Source organism: Leuresthes tenuis, unplaced genomic scaffold (genome assembly GCF_036924035.1).
Source record: "Leuresthes tenuis unplaced genomic scaffold, fLeuTen1.0.hap1 SCAF_21, whole genome shotgun sequence".
Taxonomy (NCBI): Eukaryota; Metazoa; Chordata; class Actinopteri; order Atheriniformes; family Atherinopsidae; genus Leuresthes; species Leuresthes tenuis.
The window spans coordinates 28,880,939-28,906,417 of record NW_027325375.1 but is presented as its reverse complement, the minus strand read 5'-3'; the positions used below and the strand labels follow the sequence as shown (position 1 = coordinate 28,906,417).

The 25,479-nt window shown below is 42.0% G+C and overlaps 1 protein-coding gene across 1 annotated transcript in view; it reads left to right on the top strand.

Annotated features, from left to right (window-relative positions):
• Window positions 1–25,197, top strand: part of ltbp3 (latent transforming growth factor beta binding protein 3) — a 38,958-nt gene extending 13,761 nt beyond the window's left edge. The window contains exons 2-28 of the mRNA XM_072374429.1: window positions 1,299–1,577; window positions 1,657–1,814; window positions 1,891–1,996; window positions 4,638–4,724; window positions 4,840–4,959; window positions 5,052–5,207; window positions 6,868–7,018; window positions 7,076–7,230; window positions 7,457–7,534; window positions 8,352–8,480; window positions 9,679–9,810; window positions 9,903–10,031; window positions 10,328–10,447; window positions 10,708–10,830; window positions 10,929–11,051; window positions 12,204–12,323; window positions 12,658–12,786; window positions 13,670–13,840; window positions 13,983–14,063; window positions 14,278–14,406; window positions 14,518–14,655; window positions 14,750–14,890; window positions 18,755–18,883; window positions 21,606–21,767; window positions 22,501–22,590; window positions 22,715–22,843; window positions 24,155–25,197. Coding sequence (XP_072230530.1) covers window positions 1,299–1,577; window positions 1,657–1,814; window positions 1,891–1,996; window positions 4,638–4,724; window positions 4,840–4,959; window positions 5,052–5,207; window positions 6,868–7,018; window positions 7,076–7,230; window positions 7,457–7,534; window positions 8,352–8,480; window positions 9,679–9,810; window positions 9,903–10,031; window positions 10,328–10,447; window positions 10,708–10,830; window positions 10,929–11,051; window positions 12,204–12,323; window positions 12,658–12,786; window positions 13,670–13,840; window positions 13,983–14,063; window positions 14,278–14,406; window positions 14,518–14,655; window positions 14,750–14,890; window positions 18,755–18,883; window positions 21,606–21,767; window positions 22,501–22,590; window positions 22,715–22,843; window positions 24,155–24,306 — 3,617 coding nt within the window. The 3' untranslated portion in view covers window positions 24,307–25,197. The remainder of the gene's footprint in view (window positions 1–1,298; window positions 1,578–1,656; window positions 1,815–1,890; window positions 1,997–4,637; window positions 4,725–4,839; window positions 4,960–5,051; window positions 5,208–6,867; window positions 7,019–7,075; window positions 7,231–7,456; window positions 7,535–8,351; window positions 8,481–9,678; window positions 9,811–9,902; window positions 10,032–10,327; window positions 10,448–10,707; window positions 10,831–10,928; window positions 11,052–12,203; window positions 12,324–12,657; window positions 12,787–13,669; window positions 13,841–13,982; window positions 14,064–14,277; window positions 14,407–14,517; window positions 14,656–14,749; window positions 14,891–18,754; window positions 18,884–21,605; window positions 21,768–22,500; window positions 22,591–22,714; window positions 22,844–24,154) is intronic.
• The last annotated feature ends 282 nt before the right edge of the window (window positions 25,198–25,479 follow it).

Here is a 25,479-nt window from a genome sequence, read left to right as displayed (position 1 = left end):
TTTGTTCATTTGAGAAGAAGTCTCATAAATGAAGTCATTGCAGTTTTTATTGACAGGTTAAATCTGATCCCTGGCATAATGGTGGAGACACAGCAACAAGCCTGTAACTCTGTAAGCCTGTACAAACCCTCAGATTTCTTGTTTTATTGGGCCTACAGGCCAAAACATGTAGATATTTTGCTATCATAGGTGCCCAAAATGAAAGTAACTTTTTAGAAACTGTTGAAATTTTGGGAAATTCACTTAATTTCTTGCAGTGGAGGGCTAAGCTACCACATTTTCTCAGTAAAATGCAGAGTTTTCCCTACATTTCCACAGTTGTGAGCCGAAATAATCATTCTTTTAACTTAAATTAGCAGCCTAATCAGTTGCACTTATAACAAATAAACCAAAGATCATGTGTGAAAATGCTAAGTTGGGAAACTTTGTTCTTAACACAAACTTCTTGGATAGTCCTCAGTTTTTCCTGCTCTGTTCGTTATATTATTACCAAAATGGCTGCTGATCAATTTGCTCTACTTCTCCACAGTCACTTACGATCAATTCAGCCTCGTTTATAGTAAATTTAGGAGGTTTTCGATGGTAATACTAAAACTTAGATATCTTTTGCTCAGGCTGGATGTGACCCAGCCCAGACACGGACAGAGAGCACTGATATGAACCATCAACTATCACTGAAATGCTCATATTGTTGAATCTAATCTCTCTCTGGTTCAATCTGTGCTTGCTGTTTTCCTCACAGTCCTGCTTTCTCTCTTTATCTCTTTCCTCTGATTGTTCTGTTGTGCACTTAAATAAGCACAATGGGAGACTGCAGTGAATATGTGCCATGAACCACCATTCGACCAGCAGCTTTCCCACAAGATCCTCAAAACTTTTAGATCTTTCCCATATGTCAGAGTAAAGCCGTTACACAGATCAGTGACTTTACCTGCTGTACTGCTCGGCCGACTGAGTCCTTCATGCTGATGTGATCTTTACAGTTCTACAGTTCAAAGTGAATACTTTATGTGGCCCTGCTTAAGTCACAAGCTTTTCAGCCTGCCTGCCATATATATCGTGTGTATATTTAATCAGACACTAAGTACTGAGTGCACTAAACCATATGCCCAATCATCAGGCTGTTCACATGAACATAAATATCATATAAAAGTGTCTGAGAGGTTCTAAATCACCGGTTTCAGTCCAATAAGGCGTGTGAGTAAATGTCAATGGATTCAGAAACTATTTTACAACTTGTGTCTTGCTTGTCCCAGGGGTATTTGTAATTGTAACTGTGTGGGAATGTCTCTTTGCAGTTGTTTGTCCCCTGACATGCATGAATGGAGGAGTGTGCAGCTCCAGGAAGCACTGCCTGTGCCCTCCTGGCTTCACTGGTCGACTCTGCCAGTTTCCGCTCCAGCAGACGCAGCAACCTCAGGCAGCGCGGGGCAACGAACAGCCTGTGTACCCCGTACCCCTGAAACCAGACGGTCAGAAGTTTGTGGAGCAGTCAGGCACAGGACGCACCGGGCTGACGCAAACGCACTCAATCTTCAGCCTTCCCGTGTCGCAAGGGGGGCACCACTCATCAGAAGGTATCTATCGTTTGCTTCACCGCGTTTCATTGTGTGACGTGTGTCATTCCTCTGATATCTACCTCCTCTCTGTACTCAGTGCAGATTAACGTACGTGTTCACCACACGCCAGACACCTCTGTGGTCTTTCAATCTCTCGACCAATCAGACACCAAGCCTCCTCACAAGACAGGGCCGCGTCTGATCCATCACAAGCCGAAGGGACGCTGCTTCCAGGAGACCACTCCGAAACAAGCGGTGAGTTTAGCCCCGCCTAACAGCCGTCAGCTAATCCTGGTAGACGTATCAACTGATGACGTTTCTCCATCTTTAGTGCAACAGCACGCCGCTTCCCGTTCTGACCAATCAGGAGGAATGCTGTGGCAGTGTGGGAAACTCATGGGGACAAAACAAGTGTTATCAGTGCCCCAAATTACCAAGTGAGTTATACCATCCCGCAAGGTTTTAGTCCTTTTTTAAATCCAGCTTTGCAGATGTGAACCATTCATCAGTTAATTGCATCTAGTGTTAATTTTCACATGTGAAAGTAAGAAAAAATGCTTTCTTACAGTATTCTATAGTAAAATTTATATCCAGTCCTGGGAATTATTCAGCCAAAAAATGTCGGGCGTGTCTACATATTTATATCTTCTACTACGCTATCAAATTATTCCCCCTGGATTGAAATAATCGCTTCACAGTCCTATAAAAATAGTTTGAATGTGTGCATGAAAGTTAGCAGTAAGGATTGTGCTGGGAGGGAGAAAATGTAAGAAATGATGTGACAGTGAGACAGAGGCAGAAAAAGTGGAAAATAAGCCTCTACTTGAGCATGTTCCTATGGGCCTGCCCAGTGCAGGACTGTCATGAAGATTGAATTTCAAGAAAAATCTTGGCTACTCACATTTTTCCACTCTGCTATTATTCCATCTTTCAGTTCTGGCTCAGACAATGCAGCCTTTGACAAAACCTGATACTGTACGTCTGGTTAGTCTGTAGAAGACAAGGTCCTCGCCTGTCACTTTCTTACGCATGTGTCTATTGTGAAGCTCCTCCTTTTTCATGAAAATAGCACAGATAATCCTCTGAACTTCCCTTTTTTCTTCTTAACCTGCTTTCACGATGTGTAGCGTTCCCACAGCTCTGTAATAAAGCTGCCTCACGTGTTTTCGCTCCCTCCTGGAAGACAAAGCGCTCTTCTGGGTTAGGGGTTCAGAATAGGAACAAAGAAATGTAGTTTGAGGCAACATTTCTGGTCTTTCATTTGTTCAAACCTCACCAAAGACCACGCTGTGTTGAATTAAAGCTGCAGTTAGAGAAGAAAAGAAACTTTGTTCAACCCTAAAAGTGGGTCAAAACAGTCAAAACAGCAGCTGTTCATGGTAATATGACATAGAAACGTCTAAAATAAGTTGGTTTTGTAGTAGCAAAATCTTTGATTAGGCCCCAGGTGAAGGCCAAATTACATATAAGGAATAAATTAGTGAGCCTTAGACGTCTGTTTTTGTTTAAGTGACAGTAAGGAGACACAAACGATTGATTATGCATCCAAAAGATTTTTGAGGGCTCATGTTATTTCCATAATGAATTCTTTAGCAGGTAACTTGAACACATCACATTGCTGCAGCACTTCCTGTACCTTTCTGTATGAAATGCTCTGTTTTAGCTCCTGTCTCTTTAAATCTCAGTTTTCTTGCATTGATCAGATGATTGATCAGAAATGATGAAGTGTCAGGCGGCTGCTCGTCATTTCTTTGAGGCATTTCAAACTTGCCAAAATAATGATATTATGCACATTTGCTATGTGGAAATATAGATGATTAACGGAAGAGAAAAAAAGCAGCATAATATGAATGTTAACTTTGGACAGAATTAGCTAGCTTAATGCTAAGCTAATGCTAAATTTCTTTGCACCGACATAAGAGAGTTGTAAGTGTTTCCATTTAAAGGAAAATGTATTTAATTTGTTCGAGCGGGGTTGTGTGTGCTACTTATGAGTAATCATTGTCTTATCTGAAGCAGACAACGGTCAGAGCATTCAGAGATCGGAGAATAAGAGGGTTCCTTGATGGGTGAGCGCCACTTTGCCTCACACTGTTCTACAATTATAGCGACAAAGTAAACGACTATCTGATGCAGAACCGATCAGTGCACTGATCAGAATGACATTTTGTAGGTTTAAGTTGTTTAAGGTGGTAAAAAGCTTTGTTTGCAAACCCGTTCTGAGAAGCTGACACACAACCCCACTTAGAAATAATAATAATACAAAGGTTCTCTAACTAGTACTCCCTCAAAGGTTCACTCACTCATCAGGCTTCAGATGAGATCAAAAGCAGAACTGTCATGGTGCATTTAAATGTACAATTCAAAAATCGGATATTCCCACTTCTGCTCAGGCGTTTCCCCGAAGCTTTGACGGTGTCTTGTGAATGCACAGGTGGAAAGTGCTGGATGCAGATATGCATGAGAAGAGAAAAGTTCAAACCTCACTAAGTTTTTACACCTCGACACTCAGCCAGTAGCTGTTTGACCTTCATGTGGATCATAAAGATTCAAAAACCGCAGCGTTAGTGGATTCAGTGACTCTTGAAGGTTGTTGTTGAACATGTTTCCACATGCTTTTAAAATTTGAGCTTGAAATTATTCCCTTTTCACAGCCTAAATTGTCACCGGTCAATGTTGCAGTAGGCGTTTGAATTAATATGATTATGCTGCGCTCCTCCTGCTGTGGAAGTCGGTACTCTGAGCCGGGAATGAAGGCGTAAAGCAAAGTAGGATCACTGACCAGGCTAACAATTAGCATTAAATGTAGATAACATGAGATTATACACATACAAACACAGTCTGCATACAACTGATTTAATGGCACAAACTGACTGGAGTTGCTAAGAAGCAGTTTATTACTTTTATGCTCTGGACAGCCATGTTTGATTTTAAGGTCAGAGCTGTGGAGGTTCCTCTGAATTTCTCAGAAAAACAGCTTTATGTTAAAGGATTTTACAGTTTTATTGTATTTTGTTTCATCCACCTGCACTACATACACTGATGCCCCCCCCCACTCTGTCTTTTCACCTCCTTCAGATGCATCAGTCAAAAAGACCATTGTGGAGGAGTATGGCTCCACCTGTCCACAAGGCTATCAAAGATTCAATGACACTCACTGTCAAGGTAACACTGGCAAGACTCAACGTTTTGACCATTATTCAGCTTTAAATGAAAGTTTTTTGTGTTAAAGCTGCTCTATTGCATTCATGTCCCTTTATCCCTCCTCCCAACCTTGAAGACATCAACGAGTGCTCCATGCAGGGCGTCTGTCACAAAAACGAAGATTGTCTCAACACACTGGGCAGTTTCAAATGTTCCTGCAAGTCCGGCTTTGTCTCGGAGAGGAATCGATGTGTCGGTGAGTCAGAGACCCGTTCATTGCATGTCCATTGAAATAAAATGTTGTTTTCCTTCCAAACTGAGACATTTATTGGTGCGTCCTGTGTTAAGACTCTCCGGCTGAGCAGGGTCAGTGCTTCCTGTTGGTATCCGAGGCCAGGGGCTGCGAGCACCCTCTGCTCACCAGAATCACCCAGGAGATGTGCTGCTGCACGGTGGGAAAAGCCTGGGGCCGTAATTGTGAAAGATGTCCTCAGGTGGGCACAGGTGAGTGATTTTCAAAGAACAAATCAGTCAGTAATAACATGCTTCAACTCATCCTGCCTTGGACATTATGTTCTGTTATGTAACGGGGACATTTATCTGCATGTAAGCACATTTTATCACTCGTGTAACGTGGGAATTCTCCAGTTCATATTCAATCATCAGTCTGATCATTAATTCCATTTGATATGTTCCTAAGATCTTTATTTTGTTCTTCTGCTGCTCACCTTTCATTTCTAAAGACCATGTTTATCAGTAGTTCATGTGTGCTACTGTTGGAAAGTGTTTTCAGTGAACTGATCTTTTTTAAATGGAAAGTTTTCCTGATTCCAAACTAAAAACTCTGCCATGGTGACAGGGAAACTTGACTTCCTTATGCTTCTTGCAGCTAAGTGTTGATAATATATGATTTGACAGTTTGTTAGGCAGGATGAAGGTAAATATCTTTCAAAGGCTGTTTGATTTATTTTCTTCTTTATGCACAGTCATGTGAAAAAGACACCAGTCAATTCTTTGGTTTTATGTATCGAGACATGATGAAAAAAATCCTGCATCCTAGAATGTTGCCTCATCATAGATCTGCTGCTGCTTTGGGATCTTTGTCTTGTTGATGAGCCAGTTTCAGCCCAGCTTTAGCTGTGGGACAGATGGCCTCACATTTGACTCTAGAATACTTTGGTATCCAGAGGAGTTCATGGTGGACTCAATGACTGCAAGGTGCCCAGGTCCTGTGGCTGCAGAACCAGCCCAGATCATCAGCCCTCCACCACCGTGCTTGACAGCTGGTATGAGGTGTTTGTGCTGATATGCTGTGTTTGGTTTCCTCCAAACGTGCTGCTGTGCATTAGGACCAAACATCTCCACTTTGCTCTGGTCTGTCCAGAAGTCTTTTGGTCTGCCGGGTTCTTTTTAAATAGACTTTCTCCATTCAGACAGAAGCGTTTTCCTCCTGAAACTCTTCCAAACAAGTCATACTTGTTCAGTCTTTTCTTATCTTTACTATGATGAACTTTAACATTTAACATGCCAACTGAGGCCTGCAGAGTCTGAGATGTAGCCTGGGTTTTTTGACCTTGGATTTAATTAATTTGACCTTCATTTAATTCACAGATTAGCAACTGTCTTAAAAGTTGTGAATCATTCTCGCTGTAGCACGATGGACTCAAAATAGTTTTGAAGTGTCCGTATAAATCTTCTCACATTGATGTGAAGCGACATTGTCTTTCCTCCTTGGCATTGTGTTAACGAAACACCTGAATGCTCCAGAGCAGCAAACCGGCAAAACTTGTGCTTTTATAGAGCTGCTCACACTTGACGATGATCAGTTAATCAAGTGGAATGAATCTGCAGCACCTGGCTGCTCCTAAGCTGCTTCATTTCTATGGAAATAGTAAGCTTCGACATTTTGGTTCATTTCTTTGGTTGGATAGAAAATAACACAATCTGTGGTTGTATTTGCTTAAATTTTAAACCTAGTAAAGTCTTGATTACATTTTGTTTGAAAACGTTTTCTTTTTCACATGTTTTTTTGGCCCTTTAGATAGAAATAAAGACAGTGAACACGAAAAGTTAAAAAGTGTGTGTTTCTGCAGCATGTTGGACTTTAACAAAGTAAAATAAAGTAACAATGAGATCATCTTCTCTTTTTCCGTGTGGTATTGAGTGGCCTTCACTCAGATCTGTCCTGCTGGGAAGGGATACTTCCTCCAAAGTATAACTGAGACCGTGGCTTTCCCTCCCATCATCTTTTCCCACAGTTACGACAAAGAAGGTGAGTCCTTGAACACCTCAAAGAAAAACCAACACTTCTATTTGTAAGCCATTAGCATGCGTTATTCGTTTTAATTCCTTTCTGTCATTTTGCTTTTCAGATCAAGAGCGGGTGGTAAGACTCTTCTTCTTTTAATAGTAATATCTGTTTATTTTTGGTGTTGTGAGATAATTTTTTTTGCTTTAATCCAGGAGAAGCCTGCAGAGACACACACTGTGCAGACTCACTCCAACACCAGCAGTCCTCGTGTGCCTGGTAAAAACGCACCTTCTCCCGCACTCAAATAATCCCAAATGATCATTTAATCTCTCGTGTTGCTAAATGTTCTTCAGAAGGCACAATAAAAGGGAAAATTTCCCTTTTTTGCTGCTAACTGGCAGAAAAGTGTGGGGTTAAGACTAAAATATCAGGACTAAAGTTCAACATGTCATAGTTCCTCCTAAAGTCTGTCCACTTCATTTCTCCTCTGTTGGATCCACAGTTGTTAAACCCACCCCTCCAACAATCATCCGAATGAACCCAGGCAATGACCCCTTCGAAACACAGATAAGAGTCTTCCGTGAGTTTCACACAAATTCTGCTTTTCACCTCGCAAAGAGTTGCGTTTGTAAATGCTGGTTCGTGTTTCATGCACCTCCGAAATGGGAAATCCAGCTCTCCACGTCTCCCAGTGAGAGAAGATTTTGTAGTGAGCTTTGGGTCCGCCTCTCGCAAATGACATGTTGACTTTCTCCACGGAGTAACACAAGAGTGACGACACATTTTCAACACTTGGGACAATTCATGGTGGTAGAAATAGGTAGAAATTAGTTGGAGTTCAACACTAAATCAAGTCTTTTGCATGCTTTTTCTTTTTGAAATGATTAACTGATGCTTTTGGGCACCCTGCATGTCGTGTGCAATCAACCGTGAAGCATGAACCAGCCTTAAGGCTATGTTCACACTCATTCTTTCTTTTTTTTTATGGAAGTTGCAGTTATGGATTTATTCTCTTTGTGCTGACAACGAGAATTAAGCAGCATGATGCAATTCCATGAAAAGAAAAAAGGTTTTTCCAAAGACATCAGCAACAAGATATAAGTGATAAAGTGTAGATGAGACCTACTCTTTGTGATTCATGTGCTTTTCGACTCTGATTCTGTCTCGTTTGATTGTTTTCCCTTAAGATATTCAGTCCACCTTCTCTCCCATAGCAGTTTCCTTTCTGACATGTTTGGACAGTAAAAGGTGGAAAGCATTTTGAAATCTAAAGTGGTGTGAACATGGTCTTTATGCCAAAACATTTGAGCTAATCATATACTGCAGAGGCATATGTGTCTCTGTACAGAGGCTCATATAAGTGTGACACTGGTGTCCTGTTTATTCCCTCCTTGAAGCAGAGACAGATGAATGTGGGCTGAGCAGAAACATTTGTGGTCACGGAGAGTGTGAGAACAGCCCGAATGGCCGCATCTGTCACTGTCACCCTGGCTACCATCTCAGCCCACTGAGGAATATCTGTGAAGGTAAGAGACAGGGGCAGAGACAGCATTTATATGGATATTTCATATGGTTTCTTTTGTTTGACTGTCGCCTCACGTAAACAAAGTTTGTTTCAGGCAAACCTTTCCCCTCATTGTGATGAAAACCTGCCTCCTGCCACTGAATGTTCTCATTATTTCCCAAAAACAATGTTAATGGATGAGTTCTGCCTCAGCATCGACACTGAAATAGTAACAACAAGTGATCAAATCATTCTTTATGGCTCGACTGTAAAGACTCATTCTCATTTTATGACCCCAACTCAGCAAAAGTTGTAAAATATATGGAAACAATATGGAAAATTTAAACAAAAACAAAATGACATGGAGCGACTCTTACTTTTACTTCGACTTTTTTTTCATTGCAAACAGCACAAACAGGATATTTCTTGTTTTTCATTCGTTGCTATGCATCCATTCTTGCATTTCAGGCCTGCAGCACATTTAAAGACAAGTTGGGACTGTGCAGCTTAGTTTTTTTTCTCATATTCAGTTGTTATTTTGTTCCATTCTCCCTGCAAACACACACAGTCTGTACTGGGGATGTGTTTGGACTGCAGGCTGACCAGTCCAGTACCCTCTTTTTCCTCAGTCATGCCTCTGAAAAATGGCTGTATGTGGTTTTGCATTGTTTAAAAATGCATGCATGTCCCTGGAAAAGATAACGTCTTGAGGGCAACATATATTGGTGTTAAATTTCAGGGAAGCTTTCTGCATTAATGCTGCCATCGCTGGTGTAAATGAGCTTTAAATAAGCGGGTATAGAAAATGGATGGATGGACTGGAGATCCTCCTGCCAATAACCATCCATCCATCCATTTTCTATACAGCTTAATCCGTCGGTCGGGTCGCGGGGGGGCTGGGGCCTATCCCAGCGGTTACCTGGACAGGTCACCAGTCCATCACAGGGGCACATAGAGACAAACGAGACAAACAACCACACACAGGGGAATGCATTGCAGACCTGAAATGAAAAAACTCAGCACTGTTCATATGTCAGGCAGGTGCCAAAGCAGCTGAGTCAGCGTCAGGACTGCAGGGATGTGAGAGTCTGAGCTTAGACGTGACATATGCAGTTATTATCCAAACTGACACTGAAATTCCAGCTCTTTGTTATCTACAGCCTTCAGCTGTTCATATGCACTAATCGGCACTGTTTTCATTGTGTGACTTTATTGAACAGATGATAACGAGTGTGAGTCAGAGCCATGCGGCCACGGCAGAGGCCGCTGCATCAACATAGAAGGAGCGTACAAATGCTATTGTCGCCCAGGCTATAAACACATGGTGCAGCATGGAAGACTCAAGTGCGTAGGTGAGTTGGACTGAGTGATTGCTAGGTTGAAATGTTTTCTTCTCCCACGGGCTATCAGACACAGCATTTCCTCTCATCTCTGTGTTTTGCAGATATGAATGAGTGCGCCGACCCAGACATATGTGGTGTGGGAGGCAACTGTCGAAACCTGCCTGGCTCATATAAATGTGAATGCCACAGCGGCTTTATGAGCATATCCCACCGTCATCGAGCCTGTGAAGGTACAAAGACACTGATTATTATGACTTTAGCCCACTTAAACCGAAGGCTTTGTTTAAAACAGCCTTGTAAAAGCTGAGGGTTTTCTGGAAAACTCAAAACGATCCTTTTATTTCTCTGCCCCTGAAGATACTAGAAACATGAAATAAAAACTATTTGAAATGGGTTGAAAGAGTGAAACAAAGATGTATCTGTTGCTCCAGGTCATAAAGGGTTTAACACACAAGAGGACTTTGTGAATATATCTATAAATCTGAACATTCAGCAGCGGTGTGAAACCTTTTCTTGTTCATTCCAGACATCAACGAGTGTCTGAATCCTGACACTTGTCCCAATGAGCAGTGTGAAAACACACCAGGCTCGTATGAGTGTGTTCCCTGCTTGCCTGGTCACGAGGCCCATGCTGGAACCTGCTACGGTGAGTAAAACACAAGTTTATTAGCTTTACTTCCAAAAGAAATAAAAGTCCATTTGGTACGGTGAGGAGATAGATATGAGTACTAAAGTAATGTGAAATATATTGTGTGTCGTGAATCTGTCCTGCGTTGATGATAAAAACAGATGGCAGCTAGACTTAGTTTCTGGGGGGAAAAAAGGTTTCTTGGAGACAGTTCATGTGAGTTTGGTCCAAAATAACAAATCTTGCATGAGTTTAATCTCTCCTTCGTTTAACACCAGATATTAATGAATGTCAGAAACCCGGCATCTGTCCAAACGGGCGCTGTGAGAACCTTCCCGGTACTTACCGCTGCCTGTGCAACGAGGGCTTCCTCCATTCTGCAGACAGCAAAAGTTGCAGTGGTAAATGATGAGCACCTCCCCCCCAACATCACATACACACGGATGGATGTCTTTTTGCAGATTTGAATTATTACATTAAAGCAATTTCTTCCAAACAGACATTGACGAGTGTGCGGATGTTCGGCTGTGCGCTAATGGCCGCTGCATCAACACGGACGGCTCCTTCAAGTGCCAGTGCTACCCGGGATACCAGCGCACACAGGAGGGCAGCCACTGTGAAGGTGTGAAGGCCTCAGGGAACCATTCATTTAAAGCAGCTCTCCTGCAGATTTTAGATGTTTCCCTGCTTCAGCACACCTGATTCAGATGAAATGGATCTCTTTAAAAGATTGTTAAGTTCTGCACAAGCCTGCTATTGATGCATTGATCTGAATCAGGTGTGTTGAAGCAGGGAAACATCTGAGCCTGCAGGACAGCGGCCCTCGGGGACCAGATGTGGACATCCCTGATTTAACAGGAAATATAAACACACCACTTCTCACAGAAAACTGTTGCAATCACAAATTCACTGAGGATGGAGGAAGAAAAGAAGAGCAGAGGATTTAAGAACCAAAAGCTAACCTCCGTGGATGAAAGAATTGTTCAAATGGTGGATGAACACCATCGATCAACTTCCAAACTAATTCAAGCTGACTTGCAGGCACAAGATGCCACTTTTCTCTATTTGTCGCCATCTGAATGAAAAGGAATCCTATGGCAGAGGAACCATGGCGACCGAGATACAGAAAAGCCAGTTCAGAGTCTGCCACAACTTACCTTAAGAAGCCAAAATCCTTCCGGGAGAATCTCCTGTGTACAGATTAAACTAAAACACAGCTTTCTGGGCAAAGCACCATCGCTACAGTGGTGGAATGTTTTGGGATTGCTTTGTTGTTTCAGGCACTGGATGTTTTAAACGTGTGTTATGAGCTCTGAAGACTTCCAAATATATTAGGACGCTACGTAGGATCTCCATCAGAGATCATGAGTCTGACAGCAGAGCAACGATCCAAAGCTTAGCTTAAGAAGTACCCAGTGATAGTCAGACAGAGGTATAAGAGAAGTAGTTATTTTTAAGGGTGGGCTATCAAATATTAAACGAATAAGCATGATAACATCAAAGTATTTGTATATTGGTGCAATTTTCTGGAGGAAGTGGTGTTTTATCTGATAGAAATACAATGTTTTTAGTTCTTTGTTGAGCTTTCATACGTTCATTACTCTATATTACGTCACATTGTTATTTATAACTTAATAAACCCTGAGTCTGATGGGAAAAAATGTGATTAACACATTAAACTCCCTGGATGGTCGGTTTAATTTAGGTTAACGTTAGTTTAGCTTTCAGATCTGTGATTTCTCACAATAATCTGTACATTTTTCCTTCCATTTAGATATCAATGAGTGTAAGACGCCATCAAACTGTGTGCGGGGCCGTTGCATTAACAACATGGGCTCATACCACTGTGAGTGCCAGAAGGGCTACACTCTGGTCGGAGGCAGGGAATGCCAAGGTCAGTCTCTACTGTAGAGACCTCATGTGCAGAAGCTTCATTTTCCTTTTATCTTGATTAATTCAGATTTTTATATATTGCTGAAGGTTTGGGAAAAATTTATTCTGTTACAGTTAATTAAGAATACTGTTTCTTTATCATTTCAATGGTTTCCCCTATGTTTTTATCATATTTTGTTCATTAATTCTCCCCTGATGCATCTACCTTGTGTGACATTATGATGGGAGAGTTTGGTTTTCATCTGTGGGTTAAAGACACCGATAATGAAATGTTTCTCAGATGGTGTTTAGATGGAAACAAATGCTCAGAGCAGACTGTGTGATCTCCCTTTCAGACATAGACGAATGTGCCACCGACAGAAGTCTCTGCCAGCCCTTCGGCTTTTGTGAGAACAGACCAGGCTCGTATGTGTGTGTCTGCAATCACGGTTACGTCCTCTCAGAGGACGGACACTACTGCGAGGGTAAGCCTGCTATGGTGTCACACAACATGTATTCCAGTGCATTCGGTGTCCCTCACCTGGAGCCCTGTGTCAGCGTTGAAGGCGCTGCATTTGATTGGTTCGGGTCATGCCAGAAATTGGTTGACTCAGTTTCTTCCTCAGTCCCCATCTCTCGTGGAGTCCCCCGGGCTCCTATACTCGGGGCCCTTTACATGCTCCCCCTCGGCCCTCTTCTGAGGAAGTATTGCTTCTTGTTTGATAGTTATTATGACAATTGGTTAACATAGTGGTAAAAAACAGGAAGTTTCTTTAAACTGAGGCTTGTATACAAGGTCAAGTCCTTCCTTCTGAGTTTATGATGCAATCATAGAGGAGTGAGCACATGCCCTCTGTATTTGTGTCTCTGTACATTTTAGGATCGATTTTAAGGTTTTAATAAGGCACTTTATGGGGTTTGTACTTATATTTCTGACTTCTTCCCAGCCTACATGCCTCCAGCTGTCCCCAGGATCAGGCTGGCACACAGAGAAGACTGAGATTTAGAATAACTGCCACTGCAGACTTAGATCTTGTCTTAAAATCCGTTTTTTGTGCCTTAGCTTTTAGTTCAGTGTGAGAGTCAGTGTTGTTATTTTATCAGTGATTAATTTTTGTGTTTATTCGTCTTTAGTCTGCAGCTCTTTGGTCGGCGGCAGTTGTTTTTAAATGTGTTTCATACATACGTTAAACTTGACTTCGATGTTTAACTCCTGTGTGCTGCTAAACTACAAAAGCCTGAAATCCAGACCATCATCAAACACATTAGAGCATTAAGATTAACAGACCAGCTAAAGTCCAGTTGAATCACGGGATCCTGTGCTCATTAAGCGCTTTTGTTACATCTCCATCTGGGTTTGTCCTGCAGTAGTTCGAGTGCCGACAGATGAGAAGAAAGAGTGCTACCTGAACCTCGATGACACTGTGTTCTGCGACAGTGTCCTGGCCATCAACGTCACCAAGCAGGAGTGCTGCTGCTCCATCGGAGTGGGCTGGGGAGATCACTGTGAGATCTACCCCTGCCCCGTCTCTCACTCAGGTATGTTTGCACTGCACCGTCAACACAAATGCAAGTGAGCTCTCATTTGCATTCAGTGAATGATCAGTCTTTGTCGTTTTAGCTATCGTTCTCCTGTCCTTTTTATGTACTGTTTATTGAACTCCTGTCTTCTCTAACCCAGCTGAGTTCCACTCCCTGTGTCCAAATGGGCAAGGCCTCTACTATGAGGAAGGATTCCAGTACAGGCTGCCTGCCTACCACGGTACATGTTGTGTAACGTCACTAACAGCAATCAGATGCTGCACATTAAGGCCACACAGTGGTTAAAGACCATATAGATACAGCTGTACTCAGATATTAAACCAACCCAAAGTAGCAGTAGCACCTTTAAAACCTTTGTACTTATCGTTATCCAAAGATATTGATGTTAGCTCATGCTTACAAAAGCAGTTTGTCCTTTTGTTTGTTCTTTGCAGATATTGACGAGTGCTCTTTGTTTGCCGAGGAGATCTGTAAGAAGGGGCGCTGCGAGAACACGATGCCAGGCTACGAGTGCTACTGTCAACAAGGCTTCTACTACGATGGCAACCTTCTCGAGTGCATCGGTAAGCGCTCTGGTACACAACTCAAAATAGGAGCTAATGCTCTGCTGTATGTTAGGTTTTGTAAATGTTTGGTAACAGATTCTGGTTTTGTGGTCGTATGTTCTCCCTCAGATGTGAACGAATGCCATGACGAGTCTCTGTGTACTAATGGTCAGTGCGTCAACACTGAAGGGTCCTTCTACTGCATCTGTAACCGGCCCTGGACCCCAGACTCCAACAAGAAGAAGTGTGTGATGGCCACAGTAGCAGGTCTGTAAGCTCTTTTCTCTGAGCTTAAACGGCTCGCTCATACAGCAGCTGCTGGTGGGATTTAACCATGAACACTGATGTTTTTGTTACACAGATGTGAATGAATGCGAGGACCCAGAAAACTGTAAAAATGGTTTATGTGTGGACACTTTTGGGTCATACTACTGCGTTTGCACTCCACCCTGGACCCTGGCCATTGACCGAAACAGTTGCATAACCCCGGAGGAGCAGGCCGGTGAGTGCAGACCCTCGACAACAGCTACACCTGACAGCCAGTGGGGGGGCAATTTGACAAGCTGAGAAAGAAGTTTGATACTCTGCTAACAGCAGCCGCATTTAGACCATTAGTACTTAATACAAGGAGTATTGTCAAGAAACTGAATATACATTTAATGTAGGTTTACACTTGATATGCACTTAAAGTGTAAGTCAGATTCCCATTAAAGCTGCTCTCAATCCTTTCATTTGTCAGCCGATAAAGACTCCATTACAACTTGTGGTCGCGTAAAGTATTTCCAGACTTCTGCTCTGATAAAATCCAGTTTTTATTACCGCAGCGTCATCTGACAAAAATCCCCGTTAACTTAAAGCCAACGTCTATGCAGTGGATTCAGCCGAACTTACATGTACGATGATCCTCCACAGAGAAGGTTGGAGGCAGCAGAATGTCTCGAACACAAGTGTGAAAAATCAACGTCCCTTTTAGCTCCTGCATCAGGGCTAATCTGTAATGTGACAGCTTCCTCCAGGGCTCTTGAGCTGTGAGTGTTTTTATTCATACGTTAGAGAGTAACGGCTGTGAAACAAGCGTTTTATTTCTCCGATTCACTGCTTTGTCGTAACTATCCCTTACGTCTCTCTCTCTGTCGACCACCACAGCTTTCACTATCTTTTCCACACGAGTGGCCAAGTTTAAAGGTTTTATACCTTAAATTAAACAGATTTTACAGCCTTTTCATCAGTGTTGGATTGTGAGATGATTGAGACAGAAAAGCAGAAATGAGATGCTGTAAGTTAGGTGCTCAAAGTCCCACCCTGAGAGCACTGGTCCTCTCAAAAGAGCTACCTTCAGAGCCAGGCTTTTTTTGAAGGGTGAAATAACCCCCACAGCTATGTTTAGCCCCCGGTTACTGTGGTGGAAATGCAGGACTCAGGACAAGGACTCTCTCTAAAAGTCCCTGATCCCTCAGGAAAACTTCTGTGGTTGAACTGTGGCTGAAAATAGTCCAGCAACAATGTTTTATCAACCTGTCTGAGCTTAACCACACAAAGAATCGTGTCTTTGTGCACGGTGAGGAAAACCAACAGGAAACTTGGATTCTTAATCAAGTTGCAGATAGTAAATGGACAAACTGTTAACATGTAAGTTGCATTATCCACTCATACAGGATATGAATAGACATTTTGTCCATGTGATGAAAAAACATAGTTATAGTCTATTTATGAAGGCTCTATAGTGCTCTATAGGAGAAAATCTGCACTGATGTGAAGATGTCAGACAGTTTTGTTTTTCACATGTTGTTCTAATTCAAGCTCATAAGAAATGTGATCATTTTAATCTCATAAGTTTATGTTTTAGCAGACTTACAAATGAGGATATAACATTACAGCTAACATCAAAGCTAACAAAAAGCTAGGTAGAAGGAAGCCACCAGTCGGGGTCTGTGAGAGGCAGAGTGCAGGCATAGAGGGAAGTACAGGGTAGGAGATGCTCTCTGAAGAGCCGGGTCTTCAGGAGTTTCTTGAAGATAGACAGGGACGCCCCTGTTCTGGTAGCGCTCTGTAGGTCCACCATCGTGGCACGACACATGAACAGAGTCTGGATTGTTTTAAGCGTGGTGGAGGAGCTGCGAGGCGACCGGAGCGACCGAGTCGTGACGTCAGCCTTTGGGAGAGCATTCAAGTAGATGGGAGCCGTTCCATTTAGTACTTTGAAGGCTTACGTCAGTTTCTTGAAGTTTACACATAAGTCTCCACCTTGGCAAAGCAAAATCAAGTTATTGGACTGTTTTATGGATTTGCAATGACTTGCATTGGAGTCACACCACAACTCTCACGACTCATTTCTGATGTGTTCTACCTGTGGTCCTTGAGATGCTTTTATAAGTTGACTTGGGTCCATCTGTGCCAAATTCACTGGACATACCATAGTTAGTGTAGCATTGACAATACTCCTGTATTACTGTAAAAGTCTCACAGATGTTGGGATTAGCGTCTTCTTGACACCAAGCCACAGCGGCATCCATCATTTTAAAATGGAAGAAGTATGAAACTACAAACTCGCGTCCTTGGACTGGCTTCCCAGCCTAAATTAAGACCTTGTTCAGATAGATAATCATGTGGGAGTGACCTGACGAAATAAGATACAATTTACAGCAAACTCAGAGCTGAGCATCACCTCAGTAATACCTTCGATGGAGTCAAACACGGCGGTGGCAGCATCGTTCTGTGGGGACGTTTTTCTGCAACAGGGGCTGGTAGAATCGTCAAGATAGAAAGTGGATCCATAGAAACTCTCGGGCTGGGACTAAGGCTCATATTCAGACTGATTGTGACCAGAAAACACAGAATCTCTTCAGGAAAAGTCATGGGGAATTGTGTGCAGATTCATGTGAAAACAGATCCATGTTCTGCGCTGCTTGTTAGCCTCACACCACTTCAGGAGGTCACAGCTGTATAGTTCCTGAAGTGAATGGATTAAAAAGAAAGAACTGGGCTTTCAGCTGGTCTCTGCTTGATACTTGATACTGTCTAGGTTTGCTATTTTCTGGTTGAGAACTCTGCTAAACCTGGTTGTTCATCCAGTTAAATTGCATCTACCACATCTTGGGCCTGTGATTCTGTCCTGCAAAAGGGAGGATTACACCTTTTAGGGGGCTTAAACTGGAGGGCTTTGGGTTCAGAATGGTGACATTGCTCTCTGTTTGGGGGCACTGGCTGTTTTAAACTGTTTCCAAAAGACACAAGTGCTGGTAAATCTTCCTTTTTAGTTCACAAGCTTTTGGTTGAGACTCGTATCACAAGCAGAAATAATGGTGAAAGCATCTTCACATGAAACCGCTGCATGATGGCTCTGAAACCAGCTACCTGCAGCTCCTGTAGAGTCTCTGCAGTTAGTTAAAGACTGACATAGAGGAGATCAGAACAGAGAAAGCTTCCATGACGTGGAAATGGATGGGTGGATGGATAATATCGACCTTGTAAGACATATATTTGGATGCATGCTTTCAGTTTGAGCCTCTAACTTTCAGAAGGCCTTCACTGTAGTCTGTGTTTTGAATTAGGTCAGTTCTGAGGAATGAATGAATGTTGTACAGCTTGTTTGGAAGTAGAGTTTATGGATGTATAGACACATTAGAAAACCCCAGTGACATCTATTTTCAGCTTATCCTACTGCTCAATAGACCCTCATCCTTGTTTCTCTATATTTGGTTTAATTCAGAGAGCATGAAGGAAGTAACATAAAGAGACTTTATCCACACATTACAGCTACTAACTGGCCTACGGAGCACTTTCTCTTTCCTTTTAAGATGCTTGCAAACATCTCGGCAGCCTGAAGTCCAGCTGAAACCAAGTTTCTTATTTTAACTTTAAGACACAGCGTAGTGTTACTAGAAACCAGCTGCGGTATTGTGCACGACTGAATGCTGTCATAAGCAGAACCTTGATGGTTGAACAGAACCAAATGAGACATTCAAAGAGGCAGCCACAGCAGCATTGTCACTTTATAAATCATATGTACATCACTGTATAAATCAGCAGGGTATCACTGCAATGAATGCTGCATTTTAAGCTAAAAATGTTCAGTTTTTGATGGGACTGTGTCAGAGTTATCAATATTCAACGCCCTGTAAACAATGAGGTGAACTGAAAAATTGAAAGCACACCTCGCCACGTTAATCTCAACAACTGGCACGGCATTGAACAAAAACATCTGTCACACAATCACACAGACACTTAAAACTGTGCAGGAAACATCCCAAATTGAGCATTTATAGCAGGACTGAATTATTCTGAATTTCATGATGCAATATAAAACTAAGCGCTGGCCCCAAGCAGATGTTCATACTGTAACCAGTGTCTGTGGTGCCCTTTGCAGATGTGAATGAGTGCCAGGACCCCTCGTACTGTAAGAATGGGAGGTGTGAGAACACGCCCGGCTCCTTTCACTGTTTTTGCGACCCTCCCCTCACCTTCAGTGCAGCGCTGAAACAGTGCGTCTATGACGGTGGGTAAAATCAGCTCGCCTCAGCCTGAATGCTCAAATTTAGCTTTGGCTTCCCTCCACATCTGCCAGTAATGTTGCCCTTTATGATTCCTCCCAATGTGTGGCCGGTATTGGCTTTATGGTAAAATATTTCCCCTTTTTGCCCGCTTTATAGAGACATTTTAACAGTTTTTTTGGACATTTTTGTAGTTCAGTGGGAGGAAAAACTAATCACTTTTTTTGTAGTTTCTCCTGCATGTTTATTTTCCAAAAGCAATTCATGTCTCCTTTGTGTGTGTAAGTGATAAAACTGACTCAGACAGCATCTGAAAACTGCTCATTTTAGTGGAGATTGTTACTATTAGTAATAATAATGTATGTAAGCTATATAGTTTACGGTAATTCTTATGTTTACAAGTTATGAATATAAGTGATATGGCTGGTTTCATATCTTTATTTAATGCTACAGGACAAATGTGACAAATTTCAGACACTGTATTGTTCATTTATTCATAATTATCATATAATATGGAAACATACTGACACAAATAAGCTGTTTGCCTAATCGTACTTACCTGCAAACATTATTTACTATCAAGTACAATCTGTGCAGTTTGGATAGTAGTAAATGTAAGTAATGCAGAGAACCTCTTAAAGCATATTAGTGTCAAAACCAAACGTCTCTCTGATGTGAAATTGATCCTTTCAGTAAGCCAGGTGAAGAGAAACTAAAAGTTTGTGTGCATGAAGCGTGACGAACTTTGCATAAGTTGAAGATGTGATGTTCTAGAAGTTATGTGTAAAATGAAAAAGACATATTTAGGGGAAAAAGCCGACATTCTTTCATGTATCAGGACACAATAGGAGAAAATATCTGGTGCTTACCAGGTCTTAAAATGAAGGAAATACAACCTCAGATGAACAACAAGACGTGACATGTTACTCCGTGCCATCATTCATTTACCAAAGCTAAAACTCAGAAGCAGTGTGTAAGAAAATAAACACACCCCATAATTGGGCCGTTTGTTGAACATCCTCTGATAACATTTACTTCAGGTGTTTGTTTTTTTCCGTGTGATGTCATCAGGCTCTGATTCTCTCCAGCGTTGCTTCAGCTCATTGAGGTGATTGACTGTTTCATGCACAGCTCTCTTAAGGTCCCACCACAGCGTTTCACTCAGGCTGAGGTCTGGACTCTGACTGGACCATTGCAACACTTTGATTCTTTCCTTTTTCACACATTCTGCTGTAGATCTGCAGCTGTGCTCAGGGTCATGTTCCCATTGCAGTCTTTTTCTAATTGTGCTGTCATGACCTTTAACCTTTAACATGCTAACTGAGGCCTGGAGAGTCTGAGATGTAGCTGAACTTGGGGTGAATATGCTCCACTTCTTGAATTTTATCGGCTGTCTGGAGTATTTCCCATTTGTGAATATTTCTCACTTTAGACTGATGGATTAGAAATAGTTTGGAAATGGTCTTACAACCTTTCTCGGATTGATGGGCAGCAACAGTTGCTTCTCTGAGATAATTGCTGGTGTCTTTCCTCCTTGGCATCGTGTGAACACCCACCTGAATGCTTCTGCTTTTATGGAGGTGCTCACAGTAAGGATGTACTTAGTTTCTCACCCGCTTTTATTAACCGAATATTGACATCATCTTTGGACTGTACAGCACTTTGAGCAGCTTGGGTTGTTGTAAATGTGCTATTTACCCAGACTTGACCTTGACCTCGACGATACTAGTGTAATATGTACTTTGTTGTTGTTCATCTGAAGTTACCTCATTTTAATACCTGGTAGGATAAAATATGTCCTGATACACAAACCTTAGAATTAAAAAATGGAGCACTTTCTTCTTCACATGACAATAAGTTGAAATGCATGACTTTAGCAGACTGGAATGAACTTTGTGGCTTACCCGTCAGATTTAATTGATTTGAGATTAACAGTATAAACCCACAGACACACGATGGAAATCTATGGCCCTGCTTTAGCAAGGTTTTCATGCTCAGCATCTTTTATGACCTAAGTGACAGCACGGTGTCTTGAAAGTCCATTTCTATGATGCTATTTAAGTCTAAACTTAGGAAATGTTTCCACGAGTTAGACCCCAGATGTTCATTGTTTTACAAACAGCATTCTTGGTTTAATTCTGGTGCATGTTATACTGAACAGAGGGAGTAAACTGCATGTTACGGCGAGCTGAAAAACGTATAAACTCTCTGTAATATGACACAGACTCTTTAATGTCTTATGGTTGATATTGCAGATGCTTGGACAGGCTTCCTAACTTCATTAAACCCAACCATAGTGTGTGCTGATTTTAGCATGTATTCTGAAACACTGGGAACTGAAGATTTCCCTCTCAGACTAAGACTGTACATGTTTGAGGTTTTACATTATAGTGAAGTGGTGTTTCAAAGTTTTCAGATTTCCAGAAGAGGACCCATTAGACAACAGTATCACATAGTTTCTCTTATTTACTGAGGTGAGCGATTGAAATTTAATTAAATTACTGTGGCCTAGTTGTGGCAAACCAGACCCAAACATGTCGAGGCTTAGGTCCTTTTTTTGAGCAGAAATATGAACGATTCTAAAGGGTTCAAAGACTTTGAAGCACCATTATGAATACAAGAACATCACAAGCAAACATTCTTCTTCTCTGATGATGACTTCTGATGCTCTGCACATTAAAGGAGCCTGTAATAGAATCGTTTTTCTTCTGTTTTCTTCTGTTCTAGATCGCACTGCAGCGCACAAGGATGTGTGCTTTGTGCAGGTCGATGAGGGTCTCATTTGCAGTGATCCTGTGAATGACATGGTGGTGACCTACTCAGAGTGCTGCTGTCACTTCGGTCGTGGCTGGGGACCTGAGTGTAACACCTGCCCTTCCAGAAACTCGGGTGAGCTGAATGTTGACTCGCAGCTTTGCCGCCGTTCTGCACTTTGATCGTTACATCATTTGAGCCTGATCACTTCCGGACCAGAGGAGACCGATCCTCCCAAGCTGTTGCTCCCAGGCTTTGGAACGATCTTCCGCTCTCTCTGCGTTCGATGGAGTCTGTTGACTCCTTTAAAAGACAACTCAAGACCTATTTATTTGTTTAGGGTTTGTTTAGTTGTTTTTGGGCTGATATGATTGTTACTGAGTTGTCTTGGCCTTTTTAAAATTGCATGTATTCCCTGTTTTATTGTTCTGCTGTAAAGCGCTCTGTGACCCTGGTCTGCGAAGGGCGCTGTACAAATAAAGCTTACTTACTTACTTACTTACTTACTTACTTACTTACTTACTTACTTACTTACTTACTTACTTACTTACTCACTTACTTACTTACTTACTCACTCACTCACTCACTCACTCACTCACTCACTCACTCACTCACTCACTTACTTACTTACTTACTTACTTACTTACTTACTTACTTACTTACTTACTTACTTACTCACTCACTTACTTACTTACTTACTTACTCACTCACTTACTTACTCACTTACTTACTTACTCACTTACTTACTTACTCACTTACTTACTCACTTACTTACTTACTCACTTACTTACTTACTCACTTACTTACTTACTTACTTACACTTTACGTTTTCTTCTGAGCTAAAAAGAAGTGTATTTCTTGTATTTAGAGATGTTCAGTCGCCTGTGTGAGATGCATCTTGAGACCGAGTCTGATGGGGAGCCAGATTTCCTGCCAGCTTTCGCCAACTACAACCCAGGTGAAACCATGCACTTTGTTGTCATTTTATGGCCATGCCAGGCACACGTCTGTGAGACTTCAACCGAGTGTTGTTCGCTTGTCTTTCGGCCCACATTTTCTCTGTTCTGTTTGTTTATAAAAAGGTGACAGTTCAGAGGAGGATTCAGACGAATGCAGCTGTGCAAACGGCCGCTGTGTACGTTCCTATCTGGGCACCATGTGTGAATGTAACAAAGGCTTTAGGTTAGACCACTCCCGTGCCCGTTGTACAGGTTTGTATTTCTTAAGTATACAGAAATATGTATTTTTTTTAATAGATGTACTTGCATACTTGTATGAATAGAGTCGTGTAAAAAAAAGTGCACCCTCCTCCAGTTCTAAGGTTTTAAATATCAAGACATAGCAATAAAAAACATCTGGTTCCTACCAGCTCTTAAGGTTATACAACCTCAGACTGACAACAATGTGGGGCTTTTGAACAGGGATTAAGACGAAATGCAGAAGCAGAATGTAAAAAACTAAGTACATCCTTCCTGCTTCTAGGGGAATTAAGAGGGTAAGAGGCAGCCAGGTGCTGCTAATCAAATACATTTGATTAACTGATCATCAGTAAGTGTGAGCAGCTCTATAAAAGCAGAAGTTCTGTCAGTTTGCTGCTCTGCAGCATTCAGGTGTGTGTTAACACGATGCCAAGGAGGAAAGACATCAGCAATGATCTTAGAGAAGCAGCTGTTGCTGCCCGTCAATCTGGGAAGGGTTATAAGGCCCTTTCCAAACTTTAGGGAGACCATCATTCTACAGAGAGAAAGATTATTCATAGATCCAATCATCCATTTTCCATTTTCTATACCTGCTGCACCTCAGACTAACAGTTAAACAGTTTAACAGTGTTAAAGTTCATGGCAGTACAATTAGAAAAAGACTGAATAAATATGGCTTGTTTGGAAGGGCTGCAGGAGAAAGTCTCACCAAAAAGAACATGGCAGCACAGCTTAGGTTTGCAAAGCTGCATCTGAACAAAGCTCAAGACTTCTGGAACAATGTCCTTTGGACAGACCAGAGCAAAGTGGAGATGTTTGGTCCTAATGCACAGCAGCACGTTTGGAGGAAACCAAACACAGCATATCAGCACAAACACCTCATACCAGCTGTCAAGCACGGTGGTGGAGGGCTGATGATCTGGGCTGGTTCTGCAGCCACAGGACCTGGGCACCTTGCAGTCATTGAGTCCACCATGAACTCCTCTGGATACCAAAGTATTCTAGAGTCAAATGTGAGGCCATCTGTCCCACAGCTAAAGCTGGGCTGAAACTGGCTCATCAACAGGACAAAGATCCCAAACACAGCAGCAGATCTACAGCAGAATGTGTGAAAAAGAGAAGAATCAAGGTGTTGCAATGGTCCAGTCAGAGTCCAGACCTCAGCCTGTGGTGGGACCTTAAGAGAGCTGAACAGAGTGAATCATACTCATGTCTAAGACCTAATATGTAAAATCTAAGGATAGAAGGAGGGTGTGTATGGATGCTTCATATGTTTAACAACTTACTCTCACCAATAAGTGTTTGTGTTTTGGATTTTTTCAGACATTGATGAGTGTGGAGAGCGAGGCGCCCGCGTCAATCCCTGCAAGAACGCTCGCTGTGTGAACACATTGGGCTCATTTAAGTGCTTCTGCAAGCACGGCTTCGTGGCCACGCGCAGGCCGAATGTGTGCGCCCGTCGCAGATCTCGGTAACCTCCGTGCGCCGCCGTGTTTATCCCTCCCTGTGCAGCACACAGGCCGTACGCACACTTCTCTCTCACAGTACAGAGGTGGCGCTGTGTGCGTTTGCAGTGGACCTGAGATCACGGTTCAGGAGCCACGTCATAGCAGTGGCTCACACGAAATTTACAGAACATATTATTGTCCGCTCATCTTTCAGCTGCCGTTCACTTTTAAGAAGCAGCCAGAACAGGCAAGAAAATGTTGGTTCATCAGTTAAACATTATTGTAATTATTGTTTTTTAATCTGTTTTGTGGTTTAACTTTAAATTATAAATTGTTGTGTTTTTTTTTCATTGATATCCCCGATGCATTGATCTTAATTTGAACCCCTGGTCCCAAGCAAGCTGTTTTTTTTCTGTTTGCTCTAATAAGGGAGTGTGTTTCAAACATCTCAGTGGTATTACTGTTGTCTTGAACCCATTGAATATGTGTGTACTGTTGGAATACCATGAGAACTTTTACATGAACTGGTATTCCCCTTTACATTCCCATTTAAATCCACATTATGTCATGTTTAATTTTACATCATCTTAAGTATGTTTTTTACAGTAATCACTTTGTTTAATTGTACAGTTTGTTCAGTGGAGTGGTCCCTATACCACCCCTGTTTATTTGTTCATGTAAAATATGAGAAAACTGAGGTTTTTGTACCATTTGACATGTGCACCTATGTGGACTTAGTGGACAAAGAAATAAAAAGTTCATGCACTATGTAGTGAATACAGTGGGAATATTTGCTAAATGTTGCTTCTGGAAAGCCCAGAAAGTCGACCGTTTTCATAATTGCTGCGTTGAAGTATTTAGAAAACCAGAGATGCTGTTGTGATGAGACGAAATGAAATAAAAAAGGATTTAAAAATTCATGCTTTTGTGTTTGGGCTTAAGCTTCAGCTCGTGTTCACACAGATAGACACGAAGATGGAGAGCAGTGGTGGAGTTAGATCAGACTAACACACCGAAAGTTAAGGGTGGCAACACCCATTCCGACATGCTTAATCAGTTTCAGTCTCGCCAGAGTTACATTAATACCTGTATTTTTATATTTGATAATAGATTATTAAAGTTTGTTTGCAAGGCTGTGGCCTCTGCATGTGCAGAGTTTGTGCGCCAAACTTTAGGGCGTATTTGCGCCGGCATATCATT